We start from the raw sequence: 26933 nt of genomic DNA on the forward strand, positions 1-26933 counted from the left end.
CACGCTTCGAGCGCGATGGAAGCCGCGGTGGCTACAGATACCAGCCACGGCAGTGCTTCATGTCGCCGTGGTCCGCACTCTCATTGGCGGCCTCGTGAAACAGTGCGAATCCGGACGCGCTACCAGTTGTGATCGGGAGTCGCTTTTCGACGCCTTCGACGAAACGGTCATCGTCTCCGTCGCAGGATCCTGCTTGATTGGTAATGACGTACCACGGAAAAATGCGAGAACTGATACACCGAGCCGCCATTTAATAAAGGAGAACTCTAGTTTGGGCTAGTTGGTTCACGATCCAGAAATAAAACGGCGCGAAATACGGGGACAAAAGAGAAACAAACACCTCAGGACCAGCGCCAGTGTTTGTTTCTCTTTGGTTCCCGTATTTCGAGCCGTTTTCCTTGTGAATCACGAACCAACTAGCCCAAACTAGGCTTCTCCTTGAATATATTTCTCCTACAGTGGGCCCTTTACTTTTTCGAAGCTCTCGCATTGAACCTGCCATTATATGAGTCAACCTCATCGCTGTGGCTGCGTGCCAGTCGCGAGTTGTTTCGTACTGCTTGAAAAGGAAACTGGTTTTATTGGGAGTTCAGTCTCTATGTGGTGTTTTGGGGCCGGACTTGATAATTTTGTCTGCAAAATACTCAAGTCCGAGTATTGGCGGCAAGTCCGAATGTTTCAAGACTGGCTTCGTCTCCTTGTTGTACTCGGAAAAGACCCCGTGAAAGAAAACAGGCGCTTTCAGGAGTTGAAGCGGCTGGCAGCTAATTCTACCGAATTTCTCTGGCAACGGGCGCTGTCGAGCCTGATACGTCATTCAAAGGGGCCTTCTGTTGAAAGTCCTCAACGGGTGACCGTGCTAGGAGGCGCAATTCTGCCTAAAGAGGTCGAGCGGATTTTAGAAAAAGGACCAAAGTTCAGCATTGCACCTTCTGCTCAGCGTCAAGAACTTCTCGCCGTGTTTAGAAGAGTGGCTAGCCATGCCACGGGCCAAGCACAGGACAGGATCGTAAGCGACGGTGTTGCCTTCTTGAAGACGAGTGTTGATTGCAGTCTTCCTAAAAAACCGCATCCTCAGAAGGTTTCAAGTATTCTGAAGAACAACGACCTCATTGTGCTGCAGGCTGACAAAGAGGGTGGCTTTGCAGTTATGCCGTCCGGATTATTTCTTGAGAAGGCTTTGACTGCAATTCATAAAAACTTCAAACAGGTGCCGTTCAAAGTGCGGAAGCAAAGAAACCCAAGCGCTGCAGATCCTTGAAGACATGCATCTAGAGGGCATAGAAAAGTTGGCCCAGGAAGAAAAAGGAAGGTCTCTCGAAGTCTTCTTCACTGTGAAGACCCACAAGCCTGGTTGTCCGCTGCGCGCCATCGTTTCGGAAAGGGGGACGTGGCAGCGTCCTATCAGTTGCTACCTTCAAATCCACTTGGGATCCCTGGTGGGCGAGGACCCTTTCCTTGTGCGCAGTTCGTGTGAGGTGCTAAAACACCTGGAGCCTTTGCGCCCCAAGAAATACACAGGGTTCTGCATCGATATTGAGGAGCTGTTTTATTCAGTTCCCCACCAAGAACTTTTAGGGGCTGTCAGCGAAACCATCCAGTCCAACGGCGAAGTCCGTTTCCAAAATGCAGCAGGAGTGAGCGTCGTCAGTTTCATTTCGTTGTTGGAATTTTACCTCAACTCGACCGCTGTAAAAAAAAAAAAATGGCGCTGGTCCTGTCGTGTTTCTCTTTTGTCCCCGTATTTCGTGCCGTTATCTTTGTGCGCCATTTAATGTTACTCTGCAGGTGTGTCCACGTGCACATCTGTAAACGTTCATTTACATCTCTAAGGAACACTGTATACGGCGAGAATACATAAGAAGCGAAATCCGTCACCGAGGGGGCGCGGGTTGGACCACTTAACGTCTTTTCCAAAAGTAACCAGGCAACGAGGTTTGCTTCTCAGACATACAGTGGAGTCCAAATACAGTATCCCTAAAAAGCAAAAGGTCTCGAAAGGTAGGGACAAGGGTTCTTCTCACCTTACACAGATTTAGATCTTAAGGGGTGTCATATGCGACTAAGAAACAAACCTTGTTGCTTGGTTACTCTTGGCAATCACGGTGCGTTAATCGAAATGCGAATTAGTGGTTACAAGGGTCTATGCAGTGTCGACATGCAAGGAGACGGGAAGTCTCCAGTTATGCCGTAGTCGTTATGCCATCCAGTCATGCCGTCATCACGGACAACTAAATAAACAAATAAAAAACTCCTGCGGTGTTCTAACTTCGTAAGTGAAGCAGCGCAACAGAACACAATGGGAGGGAAGGCCACGATGCACAATGCTTGGCGCGCGTGTCTTTTTTTCTTCGTGCAGCGTTTTGTGCACTGTTTTTGTTTCGATACGGATCCAAGTGACCTTTCCCAACTCTCCGTCTTGTTAATTACTCCAACGTGAGGAACGCGCCATGCGCCTTTTTTTTTTATCGTCAAGCTGCACACAAGTACGCAAATGCGAATTAATAGCTTTCCCAATGATCGCCGTTACGCCAGAATCACTCTTTTCTAAAAATTCTTGATACTTACGCCCGACATCTGCATAATTATGCGTTGCAATCTTTTTGTGTTCATGGTGTGCACATTTCGAAAACTTTTTTTCTTTCTGCTAAGTTGAAAAGACTCACTCATTAACCGCTTTTCGTTTTTTTCGTTTCAAAATATACCCGCCGCGGTGGCTCAGTGGTTAGGGCGCTAGGTTACTGATCCGGAGTTCCCGGGTTCGAACCCGACCGCGGCAGCTGCGTTTTTATGGAGGAAAAACGCTAAGGCGCCCGTGTGCTGTGCGATGTCAGTGCACGTTAAAGATCCCCAGGTGGTCGAAATTATTTCGGAGTCCTCCACTGCGGCACCCCTTTCTTCCTTTCTTCTTTCACTCCCTCCTTTATCCCTTCCCTTACGGCGCGGTTCAGGTGTCCAACGATATATGAGACAGATACTGCGCCATTTCCTTTCCCCAAAAAACCAATTATTATTATTATTATTATTCGTTTGAAAATATGGGTTGAGTCCGACAGATTCCAAAGGTAGTTCTTTCGGCTTCACTGCGCCGTCAGTACGTGGCTGTGACGCCTGCGGCTACCGAATTGAATGCACGATACCCTGACGATTCTTCTTTTGCTCAACGCAGGCAAACGTTGGGCAAGAGGAGGACTTCGTTGCTGCGGAGGCGAAGGCGAAGCGCATCGGAGCCAAGAAGGTGAGTCTTGCACGTTCCATAGCAAGCCTTGAAAAGAGCGCAGGACACTGCGTTCGATTACGGGTTATACTCGCAATAACGGAGCGTGTCTCGAATCGAAGGCTGCTAATACAACAACCTTAGAAATGGTCTATAGACAGCCTATAGACTTCCTATAGCATCTATTGCCCTCCTATAGATATATATTTTTGTCTATTCATAGTCTATAGGCTGTCTATAGACAAAAGTCTACTAAAAGTGTGTGGCCATCAATGTATAGATTCTCTATAGACTGTCTGTAGGATTTGTATTGCCTTTGCACGGTCCTCTAGGGTTTGTCCATAGAGACGCTATGGACATTATAGACAGAAGTATATTGACAGTCTGTAGACTGTCTAAAGAAATTTTTGTAAGATGCATGCAGTGAGGAGGCGACTCACCTCTTGGGGCCTTGATCTTTATTCTTAATGAAGTTTTTCTGACTCACAGGATGCCCTGCCGTCAGCGCAGAAGCTGCCTCGCAGTTACCCAGCCCAGCCACGTTCTATGCAATCCGTTCGTTCGTAGACACGATGCGGCCTTTTATCTCGGTTTTAATGCAGCTGTGGTTGAAGCTTGCGATGGTAACCGGTAACGCAGCAACTATATGTAACCACGAACGTGCTTGCCGGGAAAGCCTGAATGAGAGCGAGGCTTAAAAAAAAAAAGGAGAGCCGAGTGGGTATTGCTTCTGAGGGTTGTGACGTTTCACTCCCTGCGTGCTGCGCGTGCCATTTGAGGACACACCGAACGGGTGCGCACCTCACAGCTGGCGCTGGCTCGCTCTCCGCAGGTGCTGGTCGAGGATCTGCGGCGCGAGTTCGTGGAGGAGTTCGTGTTCCCGGCCCTGCGTGCGGGGGCCGTGTACGAGGAACGCTACCTGCTGGGCACGGCGCTGGCCAGGCCCTGCATCGGCCGCGCGCTGGCCGAGGCGGCCGCGCGGGAGGGCGCTGCCTTCGTGTCGCACGGCGCCACGGGCAAAGGCAACGACCAGATACGCTTCGAGCTTGCCTGCAGCGCTCTGCGACCGTCCGTGCAGGTGCGCACGCTGCGAGGTGTTCAGCATTTCCCCAAGGACGCCGTCGGTAGTCTCAGATGTGTCTCTGTGTCAGGGCACGCGTCCTTCGCCGAGTTTCGCTCGCCTGAGGTGGTACTAATACCTTGCACATTCACGGCCAAGTCACCGGTTTGATTCGCGTTAATTCGCATCGACATTTTTCGCGTACGCATTTCACGACCTTTCACGAACAGGGGAAGCTAAGCTGATCAACTGTGTCAATGAAATTGAGAAAATGGACTAAAAGAACGCAAAGCCGTGTTAGTTGCTATTTGTTCGTGATTCCAAATACCTTGGCACCGAACCGGTACAGAAATAAAAAGCTACGAGCAGCTTTGATAAACGTTTATTTTCTTCACGTAGCTTGGAGTAAAATCTATTTGTGCGAGGAGGGGATGCGCTGTGATTATCGCTGTCTCTAGTTCTTCCTGGAAGCCTGAAGAATCTTCGAGGATGAATAATAAAAGTAATACCCGCGGCGTTTCTTCTTATGCTCTTTGTAAATTTGTTGTACATTACAATAATCACATTTTCTTAAATTGATCTTTTAGTATTGTGTGTGTGTGCGTGTGTGCGTGTGTGATTTGTGTGCGTGCATGCGTGCTCGTTGCCACAGTTTACGTTCGCACATAATCTTGTATGATATACACCTGAGCAACTACAGATCTTATTTCGTCAACATGCTTGTGCCATGACGATGCGATATGAAGTACAATTCCCCAATATTTCACTGACGCACTGCATCAAAAAGGGAATACGCGAGCAATTAGTGCAGTTTTCCGTGCTCAACAGCACTGCTCTCAACAGATGCAGTTTTTTGTGATACTTGTCTGCTTTTTAGTTCGAGGAATATGTGAATGAACATCGCCACCAGCCTCGTACAGTGCTTTTTCTTTGCCCTGTCATTGTTCACCTGTGCTAAATTTGCGATCACCTGCAGCCAAGCTGATTTTGTTGCTGAAAATTGTTAACAATTATACAGTATGTATACTCTTTCGGCAGTTAAATTCTATGCGATTTCAGTGTTAAAGACTGTCATTAACGTGTTTGAGATGCGCCAGGCAACTGACAAAGGAATCTTCTCGTGTCATCAGCGTTTGACTCGCGCCTCCAATGCCGCCACGTTCCTCCATGCAAAATTGACCACTGCTATTGGGTTTTCTGCCCCTAACTTTGTCGTGATGGAGAAAACTAACGCATGACGGCGGACAAAGGTAAGGACACCACAGAATGAGCGCTTGTCATCGCCTTATGCGCTGCTTCCTCCATAATGAATTCAAACCAACAGGCCGAGCTTTCGGTTCTACAAAAAGTTTTGTTATTGTCTCGACCACTTCCCCTGTAATATGGCAGATTCACTTTTCTTTTCTTACAGACTATTGCCCCTTGGAGGATGCCCGAGTTCTATAAAAGATTTCAAGGACGACAGGATCTGTTTGCATATGCCAAGGTAATGGCTGTGTTCTTACCCAACTAACTACCTGCAGCGTAAGTAAGTAATGTCCAACCGGGAACGCACCGGTGGTGCGTTCGGTACAAGCTTTTTCCTGGCCTGGTGTTGAGCTTATCTGGGGTGAAAAGCTTGGAAAATGAGTCTTTTGAGCAGAGCGAAACGCGTTGTGGCCAAGCTGCCGTCGCGCCATAAAATTTATCACCATCATCAAGTAAAAGTCACCAAGAATTTAGTTGTCTTAATAAAATAATGTATTAAATAGTTGAACGAAGTTTAACTCTTGCCTTACATGCACTATTGGCTTAGTTGTATCGGTATATTATTCACACAGGAACGCTAAGTCAGAGGAACATCAGACACACGGCTTTTGACACTGCGAGAACTAACTCGTGGTCTTTCATTACGTGCCTTCGGTGCTACTAAATTACGGTCTTTTCCTACAATCATCGTGTTTGCTTACCGTAGAAAGACGTTTTATGCGCTAAATAATGTCAAATTAAAACCATATTAGCTGGTTTGTCACTTTCGTAGCCAAATCGTTGAGATCAAGCGCAATTTCATATCCGGCCGACCGTGACGTAGTTTCCGGGGCAGATTTATGGGTCACTCTTGGAGGGGGCGGTATTGGGGGTTCCATCCGAATCATGTATTTCTTTGACTTTTTTTGGCCGAAATGTGGGGTTCGGCGTGATTTTACTATGTAATAAATCCACCCCTGCTAAGGTTACTGCAGCAACTCACAATTAAGGAGGCTGGGCTGTCGTCTCTCATCTCTGCCGTCCGCAACTCCAGCGTTTCAAAAATCGGTCGTGCCATTGCATTTTCGATGAGAGCTGATGACCGCTGGAACAAAGGGCTTTCAGAGTTCTGCAACTTGCGTGGGCGCAAGCAAAGACTACTATGCAACGCTGCACTATACGACCTGCTTTTTCCGTATACTGTAATCCTCGCGATTACCCGTGGTATTTCGTCGAGAACCAGCCCAGCTTTTCTCGCAGCAGTATTTTCTTAACACGTACTGGAGAAACTCAGATAAAGTTTTTCGTGTGTGTGTCTAGGCAGTTACTCGAGCCCTTGCTGTGAAACGTTCCGCAGGTGAAGGATATATGCACTGTACTCTGACATAACTGCACGCGAAGCAGACGGAGCTGCGAGTCAAACACGCACCGAAACGCACGAACTTTCAACATGGTAACCGGACTGGTAGCAAAAGTAAGAGCACGTCAGGAGTCAACGTTGTCCAATTTAGGTGTAAAACTTGGTCGAATAGAAACCAAGACGCATACCATTTCAGTCCGCACACCCACAGCAGTTAGAGCCGTGCCGACTACGTGCACGGGGTGTAACCTCCGAGAGCGGCACGTGGCCTATGCGGGACGCCGTAGTGTAGGGCTCTAAATTAATTGGGGATATCTATGGTTCTTTAAAGTTCACTGAGATCGCACAGCACACGGTCGTGTATTCATTTCACCTTCATCGAAATGAGACCGCTGCGGCTGGGATAAGATCCCACGAACTTGTGCTCAGCAGCCGAACGCCACAACCACTGAACCAACGCGGCGGGTCTAGCCATTGTTGCTACTTTCCTGCGTTCCATCCGCTAACACGGCGTCGGGTGGCGCAATTTAATTCTGGAGCTTGACATTGGTGCTGCATTTTTCCAAAAATGCCTGTTTTCATCTCCTATGCCTCATCCATTTTAAATCGTGGTTTAACGCTGTACAATGTTTCAAATTTCTGGTTCCTAACTCGCTGAACTTTAGTATTTCCTGAAAATTTGCGAGCCGAAGCGAATCAAGTTGCACACCACTATTGCGTAATTTTCTTTGGGGCCGAAAAGAGTATAATGGGCCCCTCAGTGTGTATGCATTTTCTTCTCTTCTTTTTTTGTGCTTTTGCTGCGTTAACGAGAGCTCTATTAAGGGTTCAAGAGGGACGTTATTGCCGAATATCTATCTCCGACCTACCTTCGCGTGCTTTTGTACTTTTCAATTATGTAACTATAGAATCAGCTACAAAAATCGCCATCTAGCCAGCTGATCGTTTGATAAAGTTGCGAAATGCAGTGGAGAAGTGATACAGCTTTAACAAGGTAACCATGTGGGCTAGTTGGTGTGTATCATACATAACTTCACCAGCGAAAGAACGGGAACACCAGGAGGAGAAGGACACAGGACAACGCTGGACTGACAACTGAAGTTTAATCGAGAAACGGCCTGGGTCACCAAACGACGCATGCGTAACAGGCTCACCAAAACCCCTAAAAGACAAAAAACCTATGTGGCGAATCACCTATGAGAGGATGCACGCACCAAAAATTGGGAAACAAAAAACAAACAAAAAGCACAAAAGCACAAAAACACATAATTTGCCTGTCAACCTTGCACTCGTACACTTTTGTTTAGGAATCTAAATTCCTTGTCAGTGAGAAATAAAGACGGTGCACTGACGCATGTGTCACTGCCTTGCAACCTGATATGGTAGGCCTCCAGGATTTCCCTCTCCTCCCTGTTTTTTCCTTTTCCGATGACTGACATGTTGTTAAAAGCTGGAACGCAGTCTTTGCAACTCCTGCAGTGACGTGGGAGATTATTCTGATCAGATAAATTTCTCAGGGAATTGTTATGTTCTCGTGCCCGGTCATTAACGCATCTGCCAGTTTGGCCCGTGTACACTCTACCACATGATAGGGGTAACTTGTAAACGACACGAGTCGAACAAGCAACGAACTTGTTGGCATGCTTCACAGTGCAGCTCTTGGGCTTCCTCCCCTCACTAGCCATCGAGATACGTGAACATAAACCAGACTTCTTACAGGGTGCAGAGAAAACTGCCGTCACGCCGTGCCGTTGTGCCACTTTCTTCAGGTTATGCGAAACACCGTGAAGATAGGGCACCACTTCAACTTTCTTCCCCTCCATTCTTTCATTTCCGGAATCACGTTTGTTATGGTTTTTATCTTCTGCAGCATCGACTCACCAACTGCAGTCAGCACGTCAGCCGGATAACCCGCGTCACCAAGGCGGCGGATTTGCTGGTAGAAGCTGTCAGTCACAGCATGTGTGCAGCTCTTCTGCAAGGCATTCCTTAGGCAAAGGCTAGCTATGGCTCTTTTAATCAGTTTAGAGTGCGATGAACCATACGGCAATAGCGCTTTCTTAGTTCTAGGTGAGTAGCTCCAGCAGATATGGCCTTCGTTAAAGGTTAGCATTAAGTCTAGGAACCGAATGGCATTGTCACTGGGCATTTCGTGGGTAAAATTCAGTGCATTGGCACAGTCATGAAAAACACTCAGCACATTGCTGACAACGGTTGTAAGCGAGTCACCAGGTGCAAGCTTAAGAACAATTAAAAAATCATCAACATATCTGAACACACGAAGAACGTGGCCGTCATTTAGGCTGCGTCGAAGACAGTTGTCAACCTTAGCCAAAAAAATTTGGCACAAAACCGGAGCTACACTAGCACCAATGCTAATGCCATTCTTTTGCACGTACTTTTTCCCTTGAAATTCAACAATAGTGGACGACATGTAAAACACCAGGAGCTCAATGGTGTTCCCGTTCTTTCGCTGGTGAAGTTATGTATGATACAGCTTTTAACGACATATTGGTTACACAATGAACCCTCGGTATACGACGAGAACGTTCTAACCGTTGAAATGCCTACCCAGATGCAGCGACACGCGATTTTTGCCATAGCTTCTGTTTTGAGAATCGCTGCGAGAAGACTGCAGTGTATATGGCTAGTAGTGTATTTGAACGGCTAAGTAATCTGAATGTAACCGCCTTTTTCGTCATAACTGAACATTGCGTCCTAACCGCCGAACTCGAATCAGTCATCCTTTTAGTGTTTAACCTCGGACAGTGATGCACTGATGCAGTTATGCGCATTCATGCCACGCATCACTTGTGACCCCTGACAGGCCGCTGGATCGGCTTCGTTAATGTCGCTCTAAGCCGTCCCAGCCCCAATGCTGGTTAAGATGTGGCGCGGTGAACATAATTTCGTGTTGTTGCAGGAGCACGGTATCGAGGTGCCAGTGACGCCAAAAGCACCGTGGAGCATGGACGCTAACCTGATGCATGTGAGGTGAGGCGGGGAATGGGGTTAATGGAAGAGCACGGACTCTTACCATGGCTTACGAGACTGGGCCACACGGATAAGGTGTGGAAAACCTGAATTCGAGTGCTTGCCTCGAAACCGCCATCATAACACTGGGTGGCTTTCAGCAAGCATCGGAATTGACGGCGGATGACATCCTTGACGGCTCTAGTTATTTTTCATAAGAATGAAGATGGATCGATGCTGGTGACTGATGTTCGATGGTGGTGGTCTTGAAGTATGGATGGTTCGGTAATGTGGTGACACATTGAAGAACAGAATGGACGACGTCTTCGGGACTTGTGCAACTTCTAGTGAGATTTATCGCAAGGTTCAACCCTACACTACGCTAGAGTGGTACTAGCGCTTCTGTGCCTGTTGCAAAGCCTGGCTCGCCCGTTACTTTCACGCCGAAGCGAGAATGTCTCTTTCGGCATTGCGCGAGTCCCCTCCGCGTCTCCTCTTCAGAATCCGATCTCCCCGATCCTTTTCGCGCCACCTTTAAAGCCATTTGCCCAGCATACTGGGGGTTCGTTTCAGTAACCAATAGGAAATGCGCTAGTCAGAGCCAGTCCGGAGAATTTCGTTCAAACTGAATGATCCACTAGCACGCTGATGCTCACGAGGTTGTTTACTGGTGAGCGCGCCTCGTGGATTCCACGAAGACGTTACGTATTTCCACTTGCAGTTAAGGCGCAGAGACACACAAAAGCGGCAAAGAAAACACAAGGAAGGCGAACACACAGTCGTAACCGTACGCACTGTAGTCGCGCTCCCACCCTTCGCTGCCCGTATCTGGGACATCCGGTCCGTCACGCGATGTGCCGTCGAAAGCAATAAATTTACGCGCGGACTTCCCAAACTCTAGGGGTCCGCTTCGCGGCCCGAACGCGACCTTGCAAAGCCTCGTCTTTTCGCTGCCGGTTAGGCGTCGTTGCCTCATGCACTTCACCGCGTTTGTTTTAAACCACATCCTTTCGGACGGTGCCGGGATGGTGGCTGGCCGAGGAGCCCGAAAAAAAAACTAAAATCGAAAAACAAGAACTTAGCTACCGGCTTCGGGGTGCGCGCCGCCCGATGGCGTCGTGCGCAAAAAACCGCCTCGACAAGTTGCATGCAACAAACGAAGAAATGTGAAAAGGTAATATACTACAAAGCAGCGTCAATTAATGAAGTCAATGTTTTAGCAACGAATCGTCAAGTTAAGGGCACCATCTGCAACAAATTCTCTTTTCGGTTAGCGTATCTTGCTAGCTTTTGTACGATGTCACCATGAAGCGATCACAATTTAGCGTAGCCGTTAGCCACTGTTGAACGGCCCCAGTTTGTTAAATATGCGTGAAATATTTGATTCAATCCGATATAGTAAACGCGTATCTGTGGTTACGTAACGGTATTCAGTAAAGACGCCGGAGGCCAGCTAACAGGGTCGCCGGCTCGTACCGAAGTACGACATGGTGCACTACGCCAACGCCCTCTAGAGAATTTTAAGTACTCCAGAAGGTGTTTCTCCTTGTGCAGGAGCAAGACATAAGAGATGATAAGAAATAACAGGACATGGAAGGAGCAATCCCACATATTGTATTGTATACTATCCCTAGGCAAGAAAAAAAGAGTAGAGAAAAGGGATGCATGCGGAGCATTCTTGTGACGTCACAAAGATTGGTTCGTGGAAAGTAAAGTTTGCTGCTTTGCTGCGAAGCAGCTCGAACGAAGCTCTTCTTCGCTCTCTTTTCTGAAATGTCACATCGTTATTTCATTTTGGTGACGGGGGAGAAGAATTCTAGCTTGCTGACCTCTGCGGGTCTCTTTTGCTGATAGAAACTGTCGCTATCTTCCAAAGGGCTCGAATTCATCTTGTTTTGATCTTGGATCACCATGGTGTGAATGAAACTAGCTTCAGATGGGTTATAACCTTTGCAATGAATGACACGTTATGTAGATTTTCCTTCTCCATTTTCTCATGCCTTCACCGCAGCTACGAGTCTGGAATTTTGGAGAACCCGGAATCGCCGGCTCCCGAGGAGATTTACTTGATGACGCGCGACCCCAGAAAGGCACCCGAGGAGCCGGAAACGCTCGAAATCGAGTTCGAGAATGGTGAGACCCGTCTGGAGCCTGAGTTTAACAGTCGTGTACGAAGTTGCATAATTCCGACGTTCATTGCGGCCGAAGCACTGCTGTTCCAACTAGCAACCAGCAACGTAACCTAGCTTAACCGTGTTAATTTCGTGTTGCACTTGATCGGTGGCTTTCCGGCAGATGAATTACGACGCCGAGTAAGTGTGCGCGGTTTATGCAACTAACGACTCATTTGATGATCGTGAATCCGGCGTGGTCAGCACAGAAAGTGCATGCTTTAAGTGTGGACTTTACAACGTCAGATTGTACGCGTTGGCCCTCATAGAAAAGCCTCCGGCCCCTTAAGAGTAAAACGCGCGAGCGGACTCGGGGTGCTGCGCTTCACGTGCGCGAACAGAAATTGAGCTGCATAGCGGAATCACCTCACAACCTTTAAAACAGTTCTTATTTAATTATTACACTAGTACGCGTAACCTCAGAGGGTTGGGCGGGCATTGCACAGAAGAGACGTGAGATATTTTTATATTTCTCGGTTAGCATTTTTTTGTCCCGGGCGTGCCATGCATCTGTTAGGTTGTCGCGAGTGCACCTGTAACGCGCTATGTAATTGGCGTGTTATAGACAAGTATTGAGCCCTCTCAAACTTCTGCTGCACAGAGAAAGAAAATGAAAAATGTGAAAATTAAGATTCTCGGCAAGTTAAGGTCGCGTGCTGTTTGTTACAAATGACATGCAGTGTTTCCTTGTTTCTAATTATCCGTAAGACGTTTGCATGAATGCATAACCATTTGGTATTCTCCTACGACCGGTAACGAATTTTTAACAATTTTTCTCTCAGGCTGTTTAGTTTCAGTTTGAACAGCCGAGTGGTAACTATGACGTCAAAGTTTAGTATTGGTCACCTGAGGCATCAAGTACACTGCGATATAATCTCTGCATCATCGTTTTCACTTACTAAAGCACTCAAACCAGCCTGCTTCAAAAACTTGAATGACAGTATTGAACAAGCAGCGACTCTATCGCAGTTTCTGATCCGTCACGTGACGTATAATTAACTTTCTCATCACGGCCGTTGCTTTGGTGTTGAAACCGAAACAGGTTGAGAGAAAAAATCAAAATCCACGCGGTGATCCATGTATACTAACGTCTTACTCACCATTTCAAAAAAAAAAAAATGCAACCCAAACTTGGGTGTCTGTACTCATGTTTATGGAAAGACTGTTTTCCCAGGTTCCATGTTCTGTGTTAGTGTTAAAGGAGGTTTTCTGCGTTCGCTTAGGTGTCTGCTTCTTGCTGGTGCAGCATGTATTATCGTCTTAAATGTCGCTTAAAATATCAGCCTATCCTTGTTGCACGATGCCGACGTCTCCCGTTTACTTTTTTTTTTTAATTTCGGAGCAAGGTACTCGCGGATTATGCGACGTTTTCGCGTCTTCGTTTCTAAAGTGTCCTGAAGTTTTGGTGTTCACTTTGAGCCCATGCCTGTCGGCGTATTGAGGTAACCGTCGATAACTGCGGAAAGATATTATATACTGCTTTTGGATCGTCTGCTTTACCTTTTTCCTGTTTCTTTTTTTTTCAGGGAAACCCGTTAAGGTTACAAACGTCTCCAACGGCGTCCAGAAAACAGACTCCTTAGAGTTGTTCCTGTATTTGAACGAGATCGGGTATGGACATTCATGCCGTAACATGCGTGCTGCTTCCCTCAGCCTCTTGCCGCCGCTTCATTAGCACTCCCCGAGTTTGCGCACTTTTCGTTATTGTCACCAAAGGGTGCATCCAAGAAAACCGCTACGATTGGATGGGGCAGCGTGCACCCCGTGTGAGGCTTGTTTCAGGACAACACTCTGTTGTTCATCATTTAGCAGAGCAGTTGAGATAATTGCGGTTTCTGTCCCTCGCGTCCGCTTATAGCAAATGCGTGGGCATGCTATGTCAACGGCCAGGACGGGAACGCTGCCAGGCGTGTGACGTGCGAAACATGTTCTTGATGGAAACACGTCGGATTTCGGCCTATTCTTCAAAGCGAGGAAAACAATTACCACGACACGAGTTACGCCGTTTGCCGTTTTTCCTGACGAGCTACAGCTTTCTAGGGCCAATTGGTTTTGCGCGCTTGGAGTGATTTAATTGTGCATAATTTTTTCATATACCGTGAGTTAAGAAATAATTCGCCTTCTTCCATGCTACCGCTAGCTAACAGCTCCATTTCCACAACCCGTGCTATATTTTGAATGCCCTTTGCTCACATTAACCGTGACGCCCTTCATATGTGAATGCCATTATCTAAATAGCGAGAATAGCACCGGCTTAGGTGACATTTCTTCTTAGTTGCTTTTACTTCCGGTATGCGTATTACAAGATCTCTCTAACGCTTCACGTGTGCAGCCAGAATGAATCCGTGACTTTCCTTCCTTTATTGCAGAGGCCGCCACGGCATAGGACGTATTGACATCGTTGAAAATCGGGTTATTGGAATGAAATCTCGCGGTAAGTTGCCGGTTTCCTTCACCAGGATTCTTGCTCGCGGGCAACCTGCAGTTAATCAAGCGTGGGACGCAAATGCACTTGTTGACACGCTGCGTGTTGGCAACTGTAAACAAAAGAGAAGCACGAAACATTGAAAAACCCTAAGGCAAGCAACAATGGCGGCGCATGCATCAGTACCTCTTCCGTATATTCTCGCGCGGAAAGGTCAACGTGTGTGTCCTGTGTTTACTTTGTCCAATTGTCTGCATTATTGCTCTTCCGTGATCGAATATTTGTCGGAATTGTCGGAACACGGTTGATAGGTTGTTACTAAGAGGTTTAAAGACAGAAGACTCAATTCGTTTTTAACAGGTTCTGTTAACGTTTGTCTATAGAATTTCTAAAGAATGTCACTAAAATTTTTCTAAGGGTTGTGTCTTATGACTTGTCTAGCCTTATGACTGGTCTTATGACTGGTCTTATGACTGGTCTAGCTGTGTCTTATGAGTGGTCGTGATATGTTCCCTGTCCTTTTTTTTCTGGACCCGCGTCGCAGGTGTGTACGAGACGCCGGCTGGAACTGTCCTGCGCGCGGCTCATCTGGACCTCGAGGTCTTCGCCATGGATAAGGTGTGTGCGGGGCCTTCTTTTTAGCAGGAGCCACTGGTTCTCGGTTGCCAACCCGGCTTTACGCTGCGTTCCCGAGTCTTCACAGCGGCAGCAGCGAATGCGTTCTGCTGCTGAGCCTGAGGCTGCGCGTCCGACACTGAGGCCGTGAGGAGAGCATTTTGACTTAGAGAGAAATGGAAACATCTGCGGATTGGCATTCCGGTGTTCAGTGAACATACATTTCTGGCCAGTGCTAACCTACAAAGCGCACTTTGTAAGAACTAGACGTCATTAGCTTACTGTGCCAAATGAAAACAAATCTTCGATACATATCCGTGTGCAAATTTTTGGCCTTCACTAGTGTAATTAACATAGCGCAAGTAGAATTAACACATTTCATCCGTAACAAAAAATACTGTTAGAATTCTCGTTTAAAATGCTCTATTGTCTTCTGGAAGATCACGAGGTTTTCAGAGGTGGCATTTTAATGTATTGCATCAATACCCAACGCACTTTATTTTCGTACCGTTCTTTCTATGTTTTTTTCTCGCTGCGAAGAACACTTCGAGAGTTAAGATACAATTGATGGTTGCGTGGTCTTTTAGCCTACTTTCAACAATAACGACTGGGAGCATCTTTGTTTGAAAACTTATGTCTATCGTGCAGACCTTCGCTCGATTTGTGTTTAATGTCCGGTCATTAAATTAAGGCTCATTAAACAAAGTTGTTCGCCCTTCATTCTTGCAGGAAGTTCGGAGGATCAAGCAGGGACTGTCCTTAGAGTTTTCCCGCCAGGTGTACGCAGGTGAGAAATCCATTTTTGTCATATTGCTCCTGACTTGAAACCAGGTCCAGAATTCTTGGACAGCAGCTTTAATTTTGAGGCGACTGTGGAATATTGCCAGGTATACTGTTATGGAAATACTGAAGGTAACGGTGCATTCTTCCGATGCGTAGCAGAATTTTTCTTTCAAGTTTCTCCATCGTTCGCATCGAGTAGTTAAGAGTGCCAAAAAACCAATGGGGAACGTGCATGTTTGACGACAGCAAAATCGTTAATAGCAAAAAACTGCAAGTCTCCCGAGGGAAGATCGGCGGATATATTGGTTGTAATAGTGTTACAATGTATCAGATATTGCGTTCATAAACAATTTCTCGTTGAAAAAAGAGCTTGTCTGGAATTTTTGGGTTTGTGGGCTCATAATCATACTTAAAGGTTTTTAAGAAATAACTTCAAGAACAGTTGCCGTTACTCGCCGGAATTTCAGCGAGATAGCTGTGGCTGGTGGTACGCGCCTGAAGCCTTACGGTCGGGGCATTCAGGTATTTAAACATCATTTGAACTCTAACCCGTTCGGTAAGCGACATACCCTCAAATATGCTGCCTGTACCTGTTCTGTGGTATACCTGTACTCTTAATCGCCTCATTCATCTGTAACATGGGGAGTCAGAGTTAAGCGACTAATTCGCAGCCTCTTCGATGGTCGCCCGGTAATTTTTACAAGCACTTTGGTCATTATTTTCACTATCCGCTCTGCAGGATTGTTTTTATTTGCACAGCCGCCACAACTAAAGCCCGCACTGTATGCTGCTTACGAGTTAGTCATTGCACTTGGCACTACAAATGAACATCACCATCCAAAAAGCAAGCTCGTTAAGTGTCGCATTATTACAGTTAGTCTCCTGAACGGTACTAGGATGTCCAAGTGTGCCTCACACCTTGCTTCCTGCTTCGGTCGTACATGGGGCAGGTAAGAACACTATACTTTTAAAATGGCATAGCGCGTTAAGCCTTCCTGCGCGAAGCAATTTCCCACTGTGTACCAGCGAAAATCGCACCACGAGGCTGTGTGTCAATTTTTTCTTTTATTTCGCTGTCTCGTACAATTTCCTGTGATTAATTCAATAAGTTTTTGACGCCATATAGGTGCTTGTTTGTCTCATACGAAGTGCTCAGTGCTAAGCATTTACCGGATCTAAACTTTTGAACTATATAGACGTTTTCACAATCCTCGGAGCAACCGATTTTTTCTGGCTTTGGGGAGAGCGTAGAGGAGCCTAATCCTCTAATCCTTCCTGTTTTACAAGCACAGACCAGTGCTCAATATGGCGGTGTCCTTTTACTTCTTTTTGAAAAGGCAAAGGAGAAGGGCCGTATGGTGCCGGTTGTATCGTGCGCAGAATCTAAGTTGTGAAAATGACGCCCGAAACGATCTGCACAATTCAAACTCATTAAAAAGGGGGTCTCTATTATTCATAACCCGTGGATATGCGGGACAACAGACTACCAAGATGCCGAGGGTGCACGCCTATGCCGGTTCCTCCAGCCGAGTGTAAGCCACCGCAAGAGCGGTGAACGAACGAAACACAAGGAGAGAGGCTCGCGCGTGCGTGGTAAAACAAAAACACTTCTGTTAGGCCTAGTTGGTGCATGATACACACATGATAATACATGCATTGTTGCGCCTGTCCTTGTGTTTCGCTCGTGTTCGTGGTTCGTCTAATGTCTTGCGCGCATCCATCATCTGTGGTAAAATACCTGACCAGTACGGCCCCACCTCCTATGTATATTTCAAGGCTTGGTTGTTTGTAGATGAGCTTGCGTATACACCAAGAGTGGAAGCGAAATACAGGCAACACGAAAACAAATAACACGCACGTTCGGCCCTCTTGGGTTAAAACCACGCATGTATCTTAAACTCTGTACACAACGACGAAAGAAGGCGGCGCAGAGTCTGGTCGCATTCGTATGCCCTGACGTACTGTCAACACGAAAAGTTAAGGGGCCATGGAGAACGACTTTAAAGTTTTATTGCAGCACAGCTAAACAAAGCAGTGAGAAAATGATGAGCGCGACAAACGTGGTCTATGCCATGTGTAGCATCGACTGACATAGTAAACCGCTGCAGCTGTGCCAGGTTTCAACAGATGAAATTTTAAGCCCACTTCCGTGGTCCATTTGCTTTTCCTACAGATAGTTCATTGGTTTGCAAAGGCAAGTTTCCTGGTTTATTTTACGGGATATACTGACGCACATACTCAACCTTTATTGTATGCATTTGTGCCCTTCGCTGCATCTCTGTCACCCGGATGCTCTTGCAAGCACAACGTCCTCGCCGACGGCTTCACCGAGTTTTTGCAGTCGTGGCCCAGTCGTGGCCCAGTGCAGCCCAGTATTGCGACCCGAAAAAGCTGAAAGATGCACTGAATTTGAAAAAAAAAAGCTATTTTTGGCGTGAGATATTTTTGGCCGAATTTTAGCGTCTTGTAACACTATAGGCTCTTTTCCAGCTTTGAACGGAGCGAACACAATGCGGGAGTGCCAGTTACGCGCAGGCCGAGCAACATTACAAGTATGTTTTGTGCTGGAGTGAGAGTTGTGGGGAGAGGGAGTCCTTGAGTTTTATCGTGTCAAAAGGCTTCAGCGTGCTATGGAACTGCATTTTTTCTTACGCTTCATCTTTGTTCGGGCTTCGTGTCCCATGAATGCAGGTCTGTGGTTCAGCCCAGAAGCCGAGTTCACGAGGAAATGCATCGAAATGTCGCAGAGCTGCGTGACTGGCAGGGTCCGCCTGGATCTGTACAGAGGCCAGGTCTACATTAAAGGCCGCTGGGCTCCCAACTCGCTTTACAACCAGGAACTGGTTAGGTGAGCTTGCGAAACCATGTCCCTTTGTTCCAGGGCATCACGCGGGCAAACGCAGTTTATTTTTGGTTCTTTGCAAAGCCTTAACATGTTAAATATTCCACGACATCACCTTCGGCGTTTTACACTGGAGCGGCTCTGTTGAGAATGTACTCGGCGTATATTCTGCCGTGGTTACCCTCTAAACGCATGCGTAAGTCGAAATGTAGCACATTTCATGCGCACGATCGTTATTAAGGTATCTGAGTCATTTAGTCACCTGGTCTTGTTGCCACATTCATGTACAGCCTCGTAAAGCTTTAACTGTGTTTATTCTGTAGTGGGCTTTTCACTGTAGATATTTCTGGTCTTGCGTATCCAGACAGTTGGCAGCATTAATCCAGGAGGCTAATTTCAGGAACACTGAAAAGCGGAAATATACGCAGCAAACCCATGGCACCTGCAGTAACTTCCTCTGGTGAAGGCCACTTTTTCCCATCGAGCTCAGAGATTGTAAGCTTGGTGTAATGAAGCTGTGTTTCAAAAGACAGTGCCCTACTGGCTTAATCCCTTATTCTTTCTCGAGAAAACTTCTTGATGTTACGGTTCGCCTTGTAATAGTCTTGTGTTTTTACTAAGGCAACCTTCAGAAGTGCAGTCTCAGACTACACCTTTAAAGGTTCGTCTTGGCACTCTGTCAACTTGTTCTCTCTTTGACAGCATGGACGTTCAGGGAGATTACACACCCTCCGATGCTGGCGGATTCATCAAGATCCAAGCTCTCAGGTGAACCATTCTCTTATGTATAGCATAAGTGCCGTTTTAGATGCATCGGACAAAACTGGTATGAGAATGTTTGCCCCAGGAACTGAAAAGTGGACAGTCGATGCGAATAATGTGTTCAGAACGTCACACCTAATCCGAAAAAAAAAAGAAAACAAAAACCAAGTAACGATATTTTTCCTGGCTTTGTGCAGGGTACCTTTACCCAATTCTGTCGAAACAGGGGGGGGGGGGGGGGGGAGCGTTAACTTGGGGCTTCTGTCATTGTTAATAGTCCGTTATCAGCATTTCGATCAAATGCTGAGAAGGGCAGTAACAGCCGCAGTCTTTTCGGCGTCAAATGTATTCAACACGCGATAGTCATGATATACCCGGCCCATTCTTTGACAGTATCACCTGGGTGTCGATTAAATGACCTCACAGCGGTCTGTGATGAAATGAGGTGGCGGAACGGGCGAGAATACGCATATGCACGCAAAGTTCAAGCCGTTATCGGCCTGTTCTCCTGGTCCGTTTTGCCACAAAGCGCTGTACGACAATTTATTTGACGCTCGAGTGATACTGTTAAAGAATTGGTCGAGTGTACATGAAGGCCTCCGCATACAGTGGGCTCCAGAAATTTTATCAAAGAAGGTAACAAGTTCTGTTCTATACTATAGTACATCAAATTACGACCCCTATTGTCGGTCACTTTTTAGTCTAATTTTTATTTTTTGATTCCACGTTTTAATGCTTTTTTTGCATGTTGTTGGCTAATGTGCTACCTCGGCGTATTTTGTCATGTAGCTTCTCGCTTCAGCTTTCTGTAAGCTCGTACCCCTATTTTTGTGGACATGAAGAATGTGGGCCACATTTCATCGAGTCATATGGGTTGCAGCATGAGCCTCGAGCCCCGAAATACTGCCCTTCACGTAGCTGACGAAAAGTGGACACTCGGTCGAAAGTGTATATGCTTTGCGTTTTGCGCTCACGTACACGCGCGCAGACGAACAAACGCGACATTTACGTTACTTGCTTTCGTCAACAGCTCGAAGTTGAGTGGCTTTTGTTCTTAGTGCGCTAGCACTAGATGCCTCTCTAGCGAAAAAGCCATCCTCTCTGCGGGTGAAGCCTCGAAATAACTCCGGTAAGCTAGGGTAAGCCAGGGTGAGCTCGAAGTATCGTCGCGCCATCTGCAGCCAATAGGAGGAAGCTTCGGTAAGCTCGGCACCCGCTCATTCATTCCTCCCTCCCAGGCAACGGTTCAGCCCACAACGCCCCCCGGGAGCTGGCGTACCGGGCAAAGGGAGAATAGGGAGACACAGGCCTACCGACTTAGCCGTAAACAATATTCCGCCGGCCATAAAGTCCTAACTAAAGCCTATGAACACACCTGGTGCTGATTACAGACAAATACGTACCCACAGCCCACAGCCCACAATTTACTCGCAAATTCCCTCAGAAAAGTACACGGGCACATGTAAACTCTGTCCCCAGCCAGCCAACTCACGCATACGATGTGCGTTTGCTCAAATCTTTCCAAAAGACACAGAAACTTTGAAGACATGCAGCAGTGGGAGGCACTGATGCGCAGCTCAGATCCAGCCGTCCAAGTGGGGGCATGCAAGTAGCCTGGGGAGGCCGCCGGGGTGCAAGGGCTCACGTATGCCTGATCCCATCGCCCTTCCCGTTTAAATCTTTGTGCAAATAATCTATTTAATAACAACAAAAAGCTCGGAGGAGAGTCGTTGTTGTTGTTGTTACCCTCATACAATGGCACATGTCCACATAGGGGGATTGGCCAAGAATTGGGGGGGCACAGAGAGTTTTTCAGATAAATATTTCCGAGACGAAAATGAAGATGAATTGCGAGAAACGCGGTTGCGTGCACATGCAGACGCCAGAAAAAAAGATAAAAAAATGCGAAGGATGAAGACACCGGAGGAACGCGCAGAGCAGCAAACGGTAAATCACGGACGAAGCCGGTCCTTCGGAAGATTCCGAAACCGAACAACCTGCACGGCGAGCTAGCTGAACAGCAACGCAAAAGAAGAGAGCGCCAACGTGGGTCGACCGATCCAGTGGATATAGCGAGGTGGCAAGCCGAAGCAGGGCGGCGAAGACGGTATAACCTTGCTGAACGGGATGCGGAAGCAGATGAAGAGCGAGAAAGGAGAGGCGAATGATGAAGTCGCCGGTGGAACGGGCAGTGGAGAGGCGTGTGCACGTGGCTTCAGAGACCGCCTAACGGAGGGGACGGCGACTCGAATCGCAACGAGCAGCTCAGGCGGCTCATCGCGAGAGGAAAGCCGAGGAACGACGGCAAGAACACTTGGCTGCAACTCAAATTTTCGAGCTTATAAAAGGCTAAGCAAAGGTAAACATAGCTAAACAATGGAATACGTGCTAGCGCACATGAGTCGCATTCACCTTCACCAGCTCGTAAATGAGGGCAAATTTGTTTACTTGGCAGATGAAGAGGAAGCACCGGCGAAAGCGCAGGCGGGCGCTTTGCAAATATATGTGTGCGTGCATTTGTACAGGTGCGGTCAAAAGTGAACGGAGCATGCTATTGACTTGCTAACATTTTTCACGAGTTCCCTAATTGAAGCTACGAGCTATGGTATGTGCATGCTGGGACGTTAGCGCGCTTTCTTATGAGCAAAAAATGTTTCATCATCTCCGATAGGGAAGGAGTGACTGCTCTTTGAACGGAATAGCGCGCTCCGTTTACTTATGGCCGCACCTGTACATCAACTACTGTCGAGAAGTTACAGGTTTATTAATCGCTAGCTAAACCATTATGGGCTCTTCGTTTTATAATGCTTTCAGGGCGCGTGAAATGGGAATACAATTTTGGGGTGTTTCGCAAAACACCCCTAATGCGGGGACCGCCGCGGTGGTCATTGTCAGGAATTCGGGACACGCGCTTCTAGTTCCCTTAGCTGCCACCACGTGGCGCATGCTTTGAACATTCAAAAATAACGCGCTGACGTCCTCAGTGACGTCAGAAAGAGAACGACCGAGTGACCGCAGAACGTGATAGGGCACGAAGCTTAGCGGCACTGGCTGGCCGCTGTCCCGAATTCCTGATAATGCACTGGTCATGAACCACTTTTGCTGGCTGCACCGCTAAAATACCGATCGTGGCAAGAAGGAAACGAAAAGCCTAATGGCGGCGATACTCCACGCGCTGCGGCTTCCAGTATTTCCAAGCGAATTTCCTTCAACTGAATTCATCTAGCGGAATATTTTGCTAAAATAATCTTTGTTTTTGCACTTTCTAGGCTGTTATCCTGCTGTCCGTTGGCATAATGTGTAGAAGAAGAACAACGAGGCAATTGTGCAGTCGCGTAGGGGTGAACACACCGGGCTAACATTAATTATCACTGGCAGCCGGTACACGTGACACCTCTCGGCGACTTCATCAGGGAGTGCTAGCATGTACTAGCAACAGCTCTCACTTTAAAACTGAGATCGTGAAGGCCGAGGTTGTATTCCCTACGTTTTTTTTAATAAGTCATGGAGGTTTTGCGCAGACTGGATGACTAACAAAAAAGAACACGTTCCTAGCGCAACTCGGAACTTATTTGTTCGAAGGCCGTCCCCACCAGGTACAAGTGCAGGCAGTGCAGGAACATGGCGCGTGCGCCGACGGCACAGAAGAAGACAAAAAAATATAACACTGGCGTTTTTTACACGGCATGACACTTATACAAAGGCAATTTCACTTGCGCAGAATACTATTGACGTGTCACTCATACGATCCGGGCCATTTTTCTTATTAAAAAAAAACCACTAGTACTCGTGCTATTACCGAAACGTCAGTAACGTTGCATAAGGGAAATCGCCTTTCTAAATGCATTGCCATGAAAAAATAAAACAAAAGATTACTTGCTTTTTTTTTGTTTCCGGCTTAAGCACCACGCTGTCTTTTATTTTGTTTATGATCTCCTTCGAATACATAATTTTCGAGTTGCGTTCGTCCTCTTTTCCTGCTTGTGCTTCAGAAAACATTCGTAGTTTACTACAAAAAAAAAATATTTCGCCAACCAGGCTGACATGTTTTGCTCTATGACAAGGCATAAAAGAATTAGCCGCATTTCTGAGCATCTGCCACCTTTTGTTGTAATGAGCCGCGGTAAAGTAAGGAACAGCAATGGACCACCTATGTATCCAGTCACTGTAACGTCTTGACGAAACAATCACACGCCCGCCACGATGGCTCATTGGTGATGGCGCGCTGCTGAGCTAGAGTTTTGGAGTTCGGACTCAGGCAAAAAGGAAGATGTAGAAACACGTCGCGGTGGCTTATGGCTATAGCTTTCGGCTGCTGAGCTCAAAACCGTGGAATAGACTCTCGATTACGGCGGCCACGTTTTAGTGTAAGCGGAGTACAGAGGACGCCTGTGTGCTGTGGCGATGTCAGTGGAAGTTGAACCCCAGGTGATCAAAGTGAATCCGGAGCCCTCTGCTACACTCGCACAACCCACGTACGACTAAGTGGAGGTCTTGGATGTTTTTTGAACATTAAATCCTGTACAGCACACAAAAGCGTCTCCTGATATATTTTTCGTCTTAAACCGAAACTTGTCACCAGCAGCTGAGTTGCTTTTGTGTTCTCAGCAACTTGAACAGCCAATGATTCCGTTACTGAACGGTTCTTTCTTTTTGCTTTTTGCAGGCTTAGGGAATGGCATCGTGTCAAGATTGCGCAACAGTAGTCTTCAAGGAGTGTCAGCGGCATGCATGGCCATTTGGAATGCAAACATTACAACAAATTACACATATACTTTCTTTAGCATAAAAGCTAGTAATTACCTCGAGAGCACAAAAACAGGCTTTTCACGTCCATGTTTGTTTAGCGTAATCCCTTGCTTAACGAAGTACGACCGACTTTCCCAACAACGTACCCTCTTGAAGTAATTACCTGTATCGCTGAATGCTTCACAGCCGCTTTCATGCTAGCAACAACATGACAGACACATTGAAGGTACTCGAATAAAGAGAAAAAAATGAAGTAATTTATAGCGTTCAGAAATACAGCTGCTGACTAGAGCCATTCATTCGGGCCACAGCAGTAACCTGCCGCATTTTCTGCCACTTTCTTCCAACGTGTGCCCTTAAAAAATAGCAGTTATTCTTATAATTTAGTCCCTAAAAGCTCTGCTTTTCTCACCTGTACGTTCGCAGGTGTCGATGACTGTTCATCTCTCTTTAAGGCAAACGGCGGGCAAACTGAGTCGCTTTCAAGAAGTTTAGGACGTCTAGATGACTCTTGATAAAGCCCAAAAGTGCGTCATTTGAGAATGTCTTCCGGGGAGGCTCAGGAAACTCCGGGGCGGTACTAATCGTCCGATACTCACACGTTGCTGTGCAAGAGCTGGATATACCGAGAAAATATGGGTCTTATCCACTTGATGTAATTTTACAGCGAAGCCATTCGACTTCCATGACGGCGTGGGGCTTCAGCGCTGGCGATCCTGCCTTCCAGCTTCAAGTAGCCAGCTTCTTGGTAGAAGGCATGCCGGGAGTCGGGCATCGTCGAGGCGCCTTTTTTACAGCGGGACGCAACGTGACTTACATGTAGATCAGTGAAGCGTAAGGCATTCAATCGAAAACTGAGCTTAGCTCTTATTTACTTTATACTGTGAAGTTTACGAATGCAACAGCCTTTAAGATTGCACCGCTTTAAAGGAATAGTTTGTCTTTCCTTTCTCATTAGTGTCAAATATGTAATTTTTTAATTTCTGGATCTTTTTTTAGAATTTCGGACACTGTTGTCAACTATTCACGTCCAATGTTTCGCTTATTTTTGTGCGGATATCGCTCTGGTAAAGGGCGAGGATCGAGGCGGTTCAGGGCACAACGCAGCGTACGTCTTTCGGTCGCCAAGGCAGGGCACTCACACAGGAAATGTGCAATTGTCTCTTCGCAGCAACATCTTTCAAAGCAGGGCTGTCGGCCATCTCAATCCGGAACGTGCATTGCTTTGTAAATGCAACACCGAACCATAGACGGCAAAAGCCTTGTTCCTTCACGACGTGGTTTATTGTGGGGAAGACGAAGGCGCAGTTCAGGATCCAATGCCCTAAAGCAACGATTGAACAACTGGCCAGTGTTCCACGCAGAAAGTGTGAGCTCTAGCGCCAAGCTGCGTAGCTCACACTCTGCGTCAACTATTGATACAGGAATGCTGAATTGAAGTCAGTCATTGGGGCAGATCGGGCAGCCTCGTCCGCATGGTTGTTTCCTTTGATACCGAGTGTCTTGGCAACCATTGAAAAATGATGTCATGACCTTTCGATTTGGCTCAGTGGTACACCTCGCGAATCTCTGCAACCAGTTCTTAATGCGACCCGCGGTCTAAAGCAGCTTGCTGGCCTTGAAGGGCGGCTTTGAAATCAGTGAAAACTGACCGTCCATGTAGAGGTTCTTGGCTAACTCAACTGCAGCCGAAAGGGCAGCTAGTTCTGCACGAGTTGAAATAGTGTAGTAGGCCGTCTTCACCTCCGTCAAGACGGACCTCGCCGGAATCACCTCGGACTCCACGGAACTGGTTGAGTTGACTGAGCCATCTGTGTAGACATGAATGCGGTGACTGTGGTTAGAATGCAGATTCCAACGTTATCTGTTTGAGAGCAGCCATTGATACGCCAGCTTTCTTCGTAATTCCAGGAATAGAAAAGGTGCACACGAAGTATATGTAGACTCCATAAGGGAGAGCAGGTTCTTGAGGCAGGGGTGAACTGCGATGGAAGATAAATGCGATGAGCATCAATGGCTTTGACAAATGCAGTACGCGGCCTCAGTTCCAGAAAAGTTGCGAGATGATGACAGGGGATCCGTGTGAGTTGCCGAATAGGCACTCTCATGGCGTCAACAGCAATATATGCAGTAATCATGTTCCCGGGCGATGACGAGTTGCTGATGTATAGGCACACTTAGGCAGTCCAAGGCAGACACAGAGAGCTTGCAACGTCTTTACATCGAACTTCGCGCGGAGTCTCACAGGGTGGGGTGCTGAGCCCAACTCTCTTCAACCTCGCTCTCGTCGGCCTGGTCGACTTACTGCCGCAATCTGCTCAGGTCTCCATTTGCGCGGACGATATCTGTATTCGGGCTTCAAGCGTGACTCGTCCCCAAGTTCGTGCGAGACTACAGAAGGCGGCATCTATAATGACGTCTTACCTTCGTCTGCAGGCCCTCAGTTTTTCGACCGAGAAGTGTTCACCTGTGGCGTCCACACGCAAAACATTGTCTCGTTGGGCCATATGCATCTGTTGCAAAGCTGTCCCCTATAAGAGAAGCCATCGTTTCCTTGTTGTAGTCGTCGACAGGAATCTCTCGTGGAGCCCTCATCTACACAACATGAGAAAGAGACTGATGGCGATTGTCCATGTCCTCTCCTTCGGGGGAAAGTCCTGGGGCGTATCACTGAGCTCGATGCCACAACTGTACCGTTCACTATTTCTAGGCTACCTGCGGTACAGCTTTCCAATATTCAGTAACAGAA

The 26933-nt window shown here is 47.1% G+C and overlaps 1 protein-coding gene across 2 annotated transcripts in view; it reads left to right on the forward strand.

The window, feature by feature from the left end:
• Ass (argininosuccinate synthase) overlaps positions 1 to 24427 on the forward strand; it is a 51208-nt gene extending 26781 nt beyond the window's left edge. For both annotated transcript variants that reach the window (XM_077649432.1, XM_077649433.1), the window contains exons 3-14: positions 3170 to 3238; positions 4050 to 4295; positions 5689 to 5763; positions 9788 to 9858; positions 11849 to 11970; positions 13535 to 13619; positions 14378 to 14442; positions 14978 to 15051; positions 15778 to 15835; positions 18523 to 18679; positions 19376 to 19441; positions 24102 to 24427. In XM_077649432.1, the coding sequence (XP_077505558.1) occupies positions 3170 to 3238; positions 4050 to 4295; positions 5689 to 5763; positions 9788 to 9858; positions 11849 to 11970; positions 13535 to 13619; positions 14378 to 14442; positions 14978 to 15051; positions 15778 to 15835; positions 18523 to 18679; positions 19376 to 19441; positions 24102 to 24141 (1128 nt within the window). In that variant the 3' untranslated portion in view covers positions 24142 to 24427. The remainder of the gene's footprint in view (positions 1 to 3169; positions 3239 to 4049; positions 4296 to 5688; positions 5764 to 9787; positions 9859 to 11848; positions 11971 to 13534; positions 13620 to 14377; positions 14443 to 14977; positions 15052 to 15777; positions 15836 to 18522; positions 18680 to 19375; positions 19442 to 24101) is intronic.
• Positions 24428 to 26933: the final 2506 nt, after the last annotated feature.

This window comes from Amblyomma americanum, chromosome 1, assembly GCF_052857255.1.
Source record: "Amblyomma americanum isolate KBUSLIRL-KWMA chromosome 1, ASM5285725v1, whole genome shotgun sequence".
Taxonomy (NCBI): Eukaryota; Metazoa; Arthropoda; class Arachnida; order Ixodida; family Ixodidae; genus Amblyomma; species Amblyomma americanum.